Source organism: Natator depressus, chromosome 2 (assembly GCF_965152275.1).
Source record: "Natator depressus isolate rNatDep1 chromosome 2, rNatDep2.hap1, whole genome shotgun sequence".
Taxonomy (NCBI): domain Eukaryota; kingdom Metazoa; phylum Chordata; order Testudines; family Cheloniidae; genus Natator; species Natator depressus.
Window position 1 is genome coordinate 140823642 of NC_134235.1, and position 12230 is coordinate 140835871.

The following is a 12230-nucleotide window of genomic DNA, read 5'->3' on the forward strand; positions in this document are numbered from 1 at the left end:
ATGAGGGAGGCAGAGGTTGGGATGCAATGACGGGGTGATGGGGGTGCAGGGGAGTTGGGACAGGGAGGGATGCAGTGGTGGGGAATGGGGGTGCAGCCAGATTCCCAGCACCCAGAGACAGGGATACACATACTCCTGGGTGCCAGCAATGGGGAGACAGAGAGACTTATTGCGGTTCGCCACAGGCCCCGCACTGCAGCTCAAGCCCAGCCACACAAGGCATCCGAGGAGAAGAGGGCCAGGCAGCAGCGGGAGAGGTGCATGCCACGCGACCCCTCAACATCTGCATGCTGAGCGCTCATGAGTTGCGCTTGCGCTAGCTCCTCCCCTGCCATGACCCAGCCAATAGGAGCTGCAGGCAGGGAAGCACGTGGACCTAAGGCTAGGAGCTGGACATGCCGGCTGCTTCCCAACCCAGGAGCAGCACGGCGCGGAGGCTAGCAGGGAGTCTGCCAGCCCCGCTATGCCTTGTGGCGGCACCACCAACCGAACAGTCAGTGGCCCAGTCAATGGTGCTGACTGGAGCCACCAGGATCCTTTTTTGACCGGGTGTTCCGGTCCAAAACTGGACACCTGGTCACTGTATTGTTATGTGATGCAAAATTGCAGGCTGAAATGACATTGTCCCATTTTCCCATGCAGGTAATGCTAAAAGATGGACAGTGGTTTGAAGCCTGGAAGGACGTGCCTTCTAACAGGCAGACCCAAATTCGGCCCACCATGTTCCCAATAAAAGATGAAGAAAAACTAAAAGCAATGAACCTGGAGCGTTGGTACGTTTTCCCAGAGTGATTTAAAGTGATACGGAATTTTGAGGTTTAGCTTTTATGGTGATGGGAAGACACTTTGCAGTAACTGGCAGTTCAGTTTTAGGAATGAATTGTGAGCTAACGCTAAACTTTTTAGTGTCTAGGATGGGGTTCGTTATAAGCATTGGTAAGTGGATACTATGATTAGAACCCTAAAAATACATATGGCAGTGAGAAATAATTATAGGTTGATTTCAAGGAAGATTGTACTACTTGATGACAACATAAGGACAAATTCTGGCTTCATTTACAGTCTGACAGAATTGCTACAAGTGTGTAAATGGCATGAAAAGTGCTATGTAACAGCTAGGTATTATTGTTAGATCTCTTGATTAAAATAGTAGTGCAGTTAAACAACCAGTTGTGTGCAAATTGGAAAGACTTTCACAGTGAATAATCGTAAAAAAAAAAAATCAAACATTTAAAATTCTCATTTTATCAATGCTAAAGTTTAGTCAAATATAAAACTAAGGCTATTTTACAACTGATGCAATTCACTATAGGAAGCTAGAGTATTTCATTTAGACTCTGTTTGTAACTTGATGATTTCATCTTCCTAATTTTAACAGATACATAATTTTCACTAAAGTAAATGTGAGCATGTTTCTTTCATAAAATATTTCATAAAGTATTTCATAAAATCCCAATTGCTGGTATTGACCATGAAGTTCTTTTTTCCCTCTCCAGCATTAGAATATTGCCACATCACCAGAACACTGGAGGTTTCTTTGTGGCTGTATTAATAAAAAAATCTCCAATGCCATGGAATAAACGCCAATCTAAGGTAATGTTCCTTTTTAAAGAGCAGTGATGACAGCATATATTGTGTTTTGGAAGCTTTCATAAACTATTTAGAGTATTACTGGGAAAACCACAGTTAGCCAAAGTAGTTGTCTTTAAAAATCCGTGAAGTATTTTTTAAACAGTGCAGAAGTTCAATTTTTTTTATTTTATGGAAACGTAAAGTATGGATTTATATAAAATATTAACTTTTTCTAGTTGCATATTACTCATGTGGTGGCTCTTCCAGTGTGAAACTTATTTGCAAAAACATTCCATGAAAACTCCAGAACTTGATTCAATGCTAGAATGACGTTTTCAAGTATTTAAAAATACTTTTCATACTGATAAACACTCTGCTTTACAGGATTATTGTAATGTTTATGTCTGAATTTCTTTTGTCTACTATTGTTAGAAGTAATACCTAAGATTGCAATAACTGAAAGGAATTAAAATTATTTTTCTCTGTTTTGTCAGTTTATTTTGTGTAGTCAGTCAGCTAGCTTGTCAATTCTCTTTTGTTTGTGTGGGCCTTTCACACAGCAAGAAGGTAAAGGAAAACATTTAGAGGTGGTCAAACTACAGCCTGTGGGCCACATCTGGCCCGCGGGACCCTGCTACCCGGCCCCGAGCTCCTGGCCCAGGAGGCTCGCCCCCAGCCCCTTCCCCCGCTGTTCCTCCTCCGCCGCAGCCTCAGCTCACTGCGCTGCCGGCGCAATGCTCTGGGCGGCGGGGCTGCAAGCTCCTGGGGCAGCGCAGCTGCAGAGCCTGGCCTGATGTGGTGCTCTGAGCTGCGCGGTGGCATGGCTGGCTCTAGCTGCGCAGCTGGGCTGTAACACCGCCAGCCACCGGTGCTCCAGGCAGCGCGGTAAGGGGGCAGGGAGCCGGTAAGGGGGGCGGGGGTTGGATAGAGAGCAGGGGAGTTCGGAGGGGTGGTTGGGGCCGGGAGTGTGGATAGGGGTGGGGCAGTCAGAGGGCAGGGAACAGGGGGGTTGAATGGGGGCAGGAGTCCCGGGGGGGCAGTCAGGAATGAGAGGAGGGGTTGGGTGGGGTGGTAGGGGGCAGTCAGGGGCGGGGACTCTGGGGATGGTCAGGGAGTGGTGGATGGGGCAGGAGTCCCGGGGGGCCATCAGGGAACAGGGTGGGTTGGATGGGGTAGGAGTCCCGGGGGGGCCATCGGGGGCAAGAAGCCGGGGGGGATGGATCGGGGTTGGAGGCTGTGCCACGCTTGGCTGTTTGGGGGGAGACAGCCTCCCTTAACCGGCCCTCCGTACAATTTTGGAAACCTGATGTGACCCTCAGGCCAAAAAGTTTGCCTGCCCCTGATTTAGAAGAAGGTTTTCAAAAGCACTTAAGGCAGGGATTCTCAAACTGCGGGTCAGGACCCCTCAGGAGGTTGCAAGGTTATTCCATGGGGGGTTGCGAGCTGTCAGCCTCCACTCCAAACCCTGCTTTGCCTCCAGCATTTATAATGGTGTTAAATATATTTAAGTGTTTTTAATTTATAAGGGGGGTCACACTCAGAGGCTTGCTGTGTGAAAGGAGTCACCAGTACAAAAGTTTGAGAACCACTGACCTAAGGTATTTAGGGTCCCATAGTCTGTAAATCCCTTTTACAAGTAGGAAAATGGGATTGTGAAACCACAGTAAAAAAGAAAGGCAGATAGAGTACTGAAAGAGAACTTTTTTTTAAACAAGATTTCAAGTTGGTGTCCCTTTAACTTAAAACATTGCGTCTCTTTAGAGGAGAATATTCCTCATGGGAATCACTTGGACCAATGAGGTGAAGTGACTTGCCCAGCAGGCCAGTGGCAAAGCTAGAAATAGTTTCAGTCCAGTGGTTTCTCCACTATGCCGCTATGTGATTCCTCAGTGTTCAGTCCCCCCTTCTGTACATGTTGTTTCAATGGAATGGAGATAATGGTCGTACTTGGAAATGTTTGCAATGTGTAGTTGCTGACAGGGCTGGTGAGAGAAATTTCATCTATGGTCAAAACCTAGACAGTTTTATTATATTGTTGTTTTATAATTTTCAATGTGTGAGAGAAGACAGGTGTGTCTTCCTCTCTCATTCTGCCTTCCATCTCATCATTCCCCGCAACACATACCCCCTCCCCCATCAAAATGTCCAGCACCCCTTCCGATCCCATCCCATTAAGCTATTAGTTGGCACTGTAGAAACCATTAACATGTAAAAAGTTGCTCCTTGCTGTCTCATACCCTATGCTGCTGCATGCACATATCACAGGCCGAGCAGCAGCAGTTTCAAGGGCTACACACGACCTTGGTTATATAGTCTGAGCTGGCCCCTCACTCCTACTACCAGTCTCCAGCTGTGACTTCTCTGCCTGTTTCAGCCAGGCTTTTCCAGCCATCATGCTCCACCTGCACCCAGCCTGCCCCTTCTCCAAACTGTACCACTTCCCCACAGCTTGACCAGCCTTCACACCCCACACAGGGAGTATCTTAACTATTCATTTTCTGGATTTCATGTCTTTAAATTTGTTACCTTCATTCCCACTCTCCAGATCCCCCAACACCATGAGAAAGTAGAGGGGCTCAGCCCCCTGCTGAGGGGTAGGGCTTCCCTATATCCTAGCATGCACACCAATGGGGAGAATTGAGGACTGACATCCCTACCTCCCAGTTTCTGCTATTCCTGATATTTTCCAACCACTCCTGTGTTCTCCCTTTCCACTTTCCTTAATTTCTACCCCTTCCACTTTACCAGAGGTCCCCTCCCCCCATTCCTCTTCCCATCCTTTAATGGAGACCCAAACCCTTCTTCCCCTATTACCACCTACTCTTGCACCCTTAGTTGCCTCTCCTCTCCCAATAAGCATTCTTGGGGGGAGGGGAAAATTTCCGGGGAAAATTTCCAGAAAAAGTTTCAGTGCGTTATGTACTCAGATTACGTTTCTCAAAACAGACACACACCCAGATAACTTGACAAATGTCCCAGAATTTGAGCCACTATTAGTATCTCTCACCTCCAAGATGCATGCCAGATATCAAGGCAATCTGAACAACTGTGTAGATTTTAGAGGACTTAGAAAAGTTGAGGTCTAAATGGAAAGCTGGTCTTAACCTTAACTATAGCAGAGTTCTCGCTCAGCTATAATGGGGTGTATAGAGACCAAATACACTACATGTAACTTTGAATGGATGGTAACTTGACCTTTGGGGAGCTACTTTATCCATGATATATACAATTAACTTTTATGTAAATGTTAGTGAGAGCTGAGCATATGTTCATTTTAGGGATAATGTAGGCATTTTGTTGTATCTAACTTTTTCTTCATAATCTGGAACAGCTTCAGCGCAAGTTATCACAGAGAACAGGAGATGTTTCAGTGAGTGCAGCTGCTACAGAAGATGGCTCTGTAGAAATTGTTGAAGAACCACCAGCTGCTGAGGATGAAGAGACTAAGGAAACTCAACACTTGCTGAATGTAGAGAGTGAGCAAAGCAAGAAAGATGGAGTATGTGGGTAAGAGACTACATTTAAGCATCTGTCCTGTCCTTGTTTCCTGAGTGTCTAACAGAAGAGTTCCATGGTCTGTGGAGAACTTCAGTTCTGTTCAGTTCTTAAATTGTATGTCTAATTTTAAAAAGTGGACCTAATAGAATACACATTGCACTTTCCATAACATGATCATTTGCTTTAATTTTGCCCTTTTCCTTGCCCTGTCCTTAGATTGGTGCTAAAGTCATTTAAAGAGCTTACAAACACATTGCTGTACAAGACTCAGTGGAGGATGCAGTTCCAGTCTTGATTATCTTACTGTGTGAATACTCAAAGAACTGGTCTAAACAACTGGGCAGCCCAGAGGGAAGGGTGCTGGCTTAGAATGCCTTTTTAATAGTGGAATGATGGTGGCTTTTTGCAGCTATGGCTTGGTATTTGTGAGCTTTTTAAGAAATGAGTTTAAAAGAGGAACTTTAATGAAGAGAGTAGGTCTGTGGTACACTGGGATAGGAATGGAGTTCTTCGAGTAATTACTCATGTCTATTCCACAATAGGTGTGCGTGCTCACCACGTGCGCTGGTGCCGGAAGCTTTTCCCCTAGCAGTACCCATGGGGGGAGTGCCCCAGCGACCCCTGGAGTGGTGCCTCCATGCATGGTATAAGGGGAGCTGCGCGCTCCCCCCACCCTCAGTTCCTTCTTGCTGCCAGTAAAGGTGCGTCGGACCTACTCTGCTCCAGCTTTGCTGTAGCTCATCCGCAGAACTGCTTGTTCGTTCAGTGTTAGTATCTGTAGTTAGTTAGCGGTTTAGTTAGTTTAGTTAGTTAGAGCGCCCAGGCCGGGGCATGCCCCACGCCCTGGGTTTTAAGTTGTGCGACACTTGTAGGCGATCTGTGCCAAGGAGTGACCCACCCTCAGACTGTCTCAGCTGTTTGGGAGAAACCCATATCAGCGATCTTTGCAAAATTTGCAAGTTGTTTAAGCCCTGGACCAAGAGAGAAAGGGACATTAGGCTCCGGGCTATTCTGATGGGGTCGGCGCTGACCCCAACTCCGGCGTGCCGCTCCACTCCGAGTTGGCACCGGGCACCACGGTGTCGGTGCACTGCGACCTTCTGGCGCCATCGACCAGTCGGCACCGCTCCCCATCCATGGGGCACGCCAAGAAGACTAGAAAGACGCCTTCTTCGCAGCTTTCAGAGTAACAGCCGTGTTAGTCTGTATTCGCAAAAAGAAAAGGAGTACTTGTGGCACCTCAGAGACTAACCAATTTATTTGAGCATGAGCTTTCGTGAGCTACAGCTCACTTCATCGGATGCATACTGTGGAAACTGCAGAAGACATTATATACACAGAGACCATAAAACAATACCTCCTCCCACCCCACTCTCCTGCTGGTAATAGCTTATCTAAAGTTTAGATAAGCTATTACCAGCAGGAGAGTGGGGTGGGAGGAGGTATTGTTTTATGGTCTCTGTGTATATAATGTCTTCTGCAGTTTCCACAGTATGCATCCGATGAAGTGAGCTGTAGCTCACGAAAGCTCATGCTCAAATAAATTGGTTAGTCTCTGAGGTGCCACAAGTACTCCTTTTCTTCTTCGCAGCGGCACCAAAGTAGACCAAGGACAGAGGCTAGACCCATGTCGGGCAGTCCTTGATCCCCACCGGCCTCTAGGCCTCCGACTCAAGTCGAGCAGAGTAGCCCAGCCCATTCGGAGCAGGCCTCCCTGGATGTCCAGATGCCCTCCACGCCAGAGACCCTGCAGGCGGCCCGGGACGTTATGTCCATGTCAGTACCAGGAGCACCACCTATGTCGGCTCCGTACTCCAGAGGCAAGCCACCGCTGGGATCTCCGCAGTCGGTCCCAGCTTGGTACCGGTCTCTGTCGAGGGTACTTTCCCTACGCCATTCGCCACCCAGCAACCGTTCAGGGCAAAGTCCACATGCAGTGGCACTGAGGGGGGGCTTGTTCGGTGGCCAGAACCTCCCTCCCTCTCCATCAGCCTCCCTCTCCAGACCTCCTAGGAAGGAGTCAATGGGATGTACATCCTCGGCACCGTGCCCGGAGACTGACCAGGTGGTGGACCCTCTGGTGCCGGCAGACACCCAGAGTACCGCACCAGCCTCCTCGCCCTCCCTGGATGAGGTGATTATGGCCCCGACCGCCTCCGTCCTGCAGGAGGATTTTAGGGCTCACCAAGAACTCTTAAGAAGGGTGGCAACAAGCCTCCAGCGCCAGGCAGAGGAGATGAAGGAGCCCTCGGACTCCCTGTTCAATGTGCTGTCCTCTTCGGCACCGGGCAGGGTAGCCTTGCCTCTCCATGAAGGGGTGGCAAAAATTTCAAATGCCCTGTGGCAAACACCGGCCTCGTTGGCCCCCATCTCCAAGAGGGCGGAACGCAAGTACTTCGTACCCACCAAGGGACACGAGTACTTATACACCCACCCGGCGCCCAACTCCCTGGTGGTTGAGTCGGTCAACCACAGGGCCAGCCAAACCCTACCCCAAAAAATAAAGATTCACAGAGGCTGGACTCTTTTGGAAGAAAAATTTATTCATCCTCGAGTTTTCAGGTACGAGTGGCAAACCACCAGGCTCTCCTGGGCCGGTATGAGTTCAATCTGTGGAGCTCTCTGCCCAAGTTCGAGGACTCGCTCCAGGAGTGCGATAGGAAGGAGTTCAAAGCGCTGGTGAAGGAGGGTACAGTGGCTGCCAGGGCGACCCTGCAGGCAGCTTTGGATGAGGCGGACACGGCCGCACAATCCATGGCCCCCACAGTGTCCATGAGAAGGGCATCGTGGCTCCTGCTCTCTGGGCTGTCCTGCAAGGCGCAGACCTCCATGCAGGATCTCCCATTTGACGGCAAAGCTCTGTTTGCAGAACAAATGGATACAAGGCTGCATGGCATGAAAGACTCCCGCACGACCCTCCAGACTCTGGGACTCTACGTTCCGCCTCCGGCTAAATCTAAATTCAAGCCGCAGCAGACTCCCACTCAGGCCACTCACCCGAAATACGAGGCTGCCTATAAGAAGTTGCGGGACTACAAGAGGCACCCTCAGAGGCAGTCTCAGCCTGCCCCCCAACCTGGGCCCTCCAAGGGCAAGCAGGCGGGGAAAAGGCGGTTTTGACAGGACGCTTCGGGGCACCCTGCTGGTTCTCATCAGGGATCCACCCTCTATAAAGCTTCCCTTCTCCAATCGGTTGTGTGCTTTCCTCCCGGAGTGGTCGCAGCTGACCTTGGACCGATGGGTCCTCAACACCATCTCCCCAGGCTGCACCTTCCAATTTACTTCCTCCCCGCCCAACCATCCCCCGCTCCCATCCCTCCTGGGAGACCCCTCGCACGCAGCTCTGCTCAAGCAGAAGGTGGGGCGGTTCCTGGGCCTAGGAGCAGTAGAAGTAGTGCCCAGGGAGTTCAAAGGCAAGGTGTTCTACTCCTGCTATTTCCTTATCCCGAAGGCCAGAGGGGGACTCAGGCCCATCCTGGACCTGTGAGGTCTGAACCAATACATGGTGAAGCTCAAGTTCCGCATGGTGTCCCTGGCCTCCATTATCCCCTTCCTGGATCCCGGGGACTGGTACACTGCCCTCGACCTGTAGGACACGTACTTCCACGTTCATATATTTGAGGGGCACAGACACTTCCTCCATTTTGTGGAGGGGCAGAATCACTACCAATTTACAGTACTCCTGTTTGGCCTGTCCACTGCCTCCAGGGTGTTTACAAAATGTATGTCGGTAGTAGCGGCCTACCTCAGGTGACGGGGTTCCAGATCTTTCCCTATTTGGACGATTGACTTATCAAGTGCAGCTCCGGGTCGCAGATGAGGGATCATGTGATGCTTCTGTCCACGTGCACTTCTTTGGGCATGTTGGTAAACAACACTAAGCCCACATTAGTCCCATTTCAATGCATAGAGTTTATTCGGGCACTCCTGGACACCTTTTCGGCCAGAGCCTCCCTCCCACCGGACTGGTTTGAGACCCTGAAGGGGCTAATCGACACAGTCACAAGGTTCCCGGTGACAACAGCCAGAACGTGCCTCCAGCTCTTGGGGCACGTGTCGGCGTGCACGTACGTGATCCATCACGCCAGACTCAGGATGAGGCCCCTCCAGCTCTGGTTGGCCTCGGAGTTCTCCCAGGCCAGGGACAGGATGGACAAAGTCCTCACTGTACCTCACTCGGTGATCGACTCCCTACGGTGGTGCTCCGCCCCAAGCAACATGCTCCAAGGGGTCTCGTTCAGGGACAGGGTCCCGTCGTTGGAACTGGCGTCCAATGCGTTAGATCTGGGTTGGGGGGTCCACGTGGGGAATGTTCAGACCCAAGGTCTGTGGTCGGCTCAGGATCTGACGCTTCACACAAATGTCAGGGAGCTCAGGGTGGTACGGCTGGCGTGCGTGGCCTTCCACTCGCACCTGGAGGGCAGGGTGGTCAGGGTCTTCGTGGACAACACGGCCTCGATGTTCTATATCAGCAGGCAAGATGGGGCCTGATCCTCTGCCCTCTGCTGCGAAGGCCTCATGTTGTGGGATTTCTGTATAACCTTTTTCAGGCATAGAAGGCACCATGGAAGAAAGCATAAAAGAGTGAGGAGGAGAAAAGGGTTTCAGTAGCGAAGAGATGAGACTGATTATAGATAAGTAAAAAATGAGAGCACCCAACTCTGTATTGTCTATATTAAGGTATCTGTGTTTTATGGAATCATAGATTTTGTTTATACCTTCAAAAACATTTTATGGATATTTTAAACCCTTCATTTCAATGTGCCAGCTGTGCAAGCAAAGGTTTACATCACATCTAACACACTTCAATGCTTGATTTTCACTCACACTACATCAGCCTCCTATCTGCACTAACTGCTTCTTACATCAATCTCCTATCATAGCAGTATGGAAACAGTTGCCTCTTCTGGCTCCTCCAGAGTCCATTATTTCTCCCTTCCCTACTTAGGAGGGCAGTACTACTTTCAAGAGTTGAGCTGTTGCCGTTCCTGACCCTCTTCTCTTTACCTTATCTCCCACCTGCCTTTCCATTTGTGTCTGAGAAAACTTCTCAGCGTGCTTCACAATTGCTCCCTCAATAAGCCTCTGCTCATCTTCCAGCTGCCATATATTTCCTTTCTGCCATCTCCATCTATGAGTTTTCAGTGGTTAAAATTGTAGAATAGTATGGAATGCTAGGTAAAGTATGGGAAAATGTCAATGCCTGGTTTTGTACGTTTGTTACTATTTGCAGAACAAGCATTGACTAATGAGTAAATCTGCAGTGTTTAACTAAGTATTTACATGAATTTGCTTCTAGACCACCACCATCTAAGAAAATGAAGCTGTTTGGATTTAAAGAAGATCCGTTTGTGTTCCTCTCTGAAGATGATCCATTGTTTCCACCCATCCAGTAAGGAGAAATTCTGTCCTTTTATTCTGTAATAAAGGTTTCAAAGTAATTCAAGATCAGTTTCACAGGAGACTAGATCTAGTTGTAGTTCTTGGGGGTGGGGGGGCGGAAATCTGGATTATTGCTCATACATACAGCAAGTTTCCTTAATTTTAAGATGAGGTGAACATACTCAAAACTATAACTCTTCCTTTTAAATGGAAATAGCCAAGTAGGAATGAAAATTGAGTTAAACTCCGAAATATATTCGGAATGTAGGCAAGGCATTCAGCATGGAAATTTTCAACTGAACTTTATTTTTAAAATGTATTTTCTCTCTGTGAGTTTTCTAAAATGCTTTGATTCTATGAAGCGCCTGGATTAACCTCATGTATTCTGAAGCCAAGCCATCTATTAAGTGGCTGATTTGAGAGGGTGTTGTGGGGAATAGGCCAGTCAATAAATTGTCATTTACTCAATCTTGAACGTGGGCAAACAAAACATAAATATTATGACCACAGGAAGTTTTATGCATTGGATCCTTCATTCCCCAAGATGAATTTACTAACTCGAACTCAAGAAGGAAAGAAGAGGCAGCTGTACATGGTTTCTAAGGAGCTAAGGAATGTATTGCTGAACAACAGTGAGAGAATGAAGGTATGACACTTATTTTTAGATTTTTAGCATGGGGCCCACAGGCATTCAGTGTGTGGATACTTGTTTGTCTGTCCCTCCAGAACCTAATGTCTGTCTACAGAAGCTATCTGCTGCTGGGACCTTCACTTAGTCTGAATGGGTGTGTTTTGTTTCCTCTTACCTTATTGTCAAGGAAGTGACTGTCTGAATTTTTGGTACACAGTCTCTTCCAAGACTGGAAGGAATAGTACTTTTACAAGATGGGGGAAGGGAATTCTTTAAAATGGAGATGGTGCCACCCTGCATAATGAAAATAAAATAAGTGGAGAGGACCGTACAATAGAATTTGTATAGATACATTTTATTCTTATGACCTGGGATTTGTAACAGTGGAGTAGAGCTGGTTGGGAACTTCTCAAACAAAACTTTTTTTGTTGGAAAAATATTGATTCTTTGAAGCCAAAACTACTACTGTGAGTGCTTGTCTATATGTGTTCCACCTCAGGTACACATGTGCTCTATGTGACGAAGATTGGAACACTTTGATCAGCAGTGTTTGTTGTTCACACCTGCTCCCTGCAAAGCCTAAACCCCTTCTCCCTTGAGGTTTAGGGTTGCCAACCCTCCCAGTTTCACCAGGAGTCTCCCGGATCGGGCTCTATCTCCCGGAGGCTACTGAAGCCAAATGGGGAAATTTTAGGCCTCTGAAAGTCCGGCTGGACTAAGACAGGCTCCCTGCACGCCCTGGTCCTGCACCACTCCCGGAAGTGGCCAGCATGTCCCTGTGGCCCTTGAGGGGGGCAGAGGATCTCTGCGCGTTGCCCCCACCCCGAGCACCAACTCCACAGCTCCCATTGGCCAGGAACTGCAGCCAGTGGGAGCTCCGGGGGTGGTGCCTGTAGGCATGGTCAGCGCGCAGAGTCCCCAGCCTTCCCCTCCTCCTCCTCCTCCTCCTCCTCCCCCCCCCCTCCCCCAACTGCTGCCACAGGGACATGCTGGTCTCTTCAAGGAGTGGCGTGGGGCCAGGGTAGGCAGGGAGCCTGTCTTAGCTCCGTTGCTCCACCTGGCCGAAGCGCACACCCCTCACTCCCTCCGCACCCCAACCCCCAGCTCTGAGCCCCCTCCTGGAGCCCGCATCCCAGCACATAGCCCC

At 48.9% G+C, this 12230-nt stretch overlaps 1 protein-coding gene across 3 annotated transcripts in view; it reads left to right on the forward strand.

Moving 5' to 3' along the window:
• Window positions 1-12230, forward strand: part of NSUN2 (NOP2/Sun RNA methyltransferase 2) — a 48860-nt gene that overhangs the window by 25075 nt on the left and 11555 nt on the right. For all 3 annotated transcript variants that reach the window (XM_074945072.1, XM_074945070.1, XM_074945071.1), the window contains exons 11-15: window positions 643-773; window positions 1497-1593; window positions 4904-5079; window positions 10370-10462; window positions 10963-11098. In XM_074945072.1, the coding sequence (XP_074801173.1) occupies window positions 643-773; window positions 1497-1593; window positions 4904-5079; window positions 10370-10462; window positions 10963-11098 (633 nt within the window). The remainder of the gene's footprint in view (window positions 1-642; window positions 774-1496; window positions 1594-4903; window positions 5080-10369; window positions 10463-10962; window positions 11099-12230) is intronic.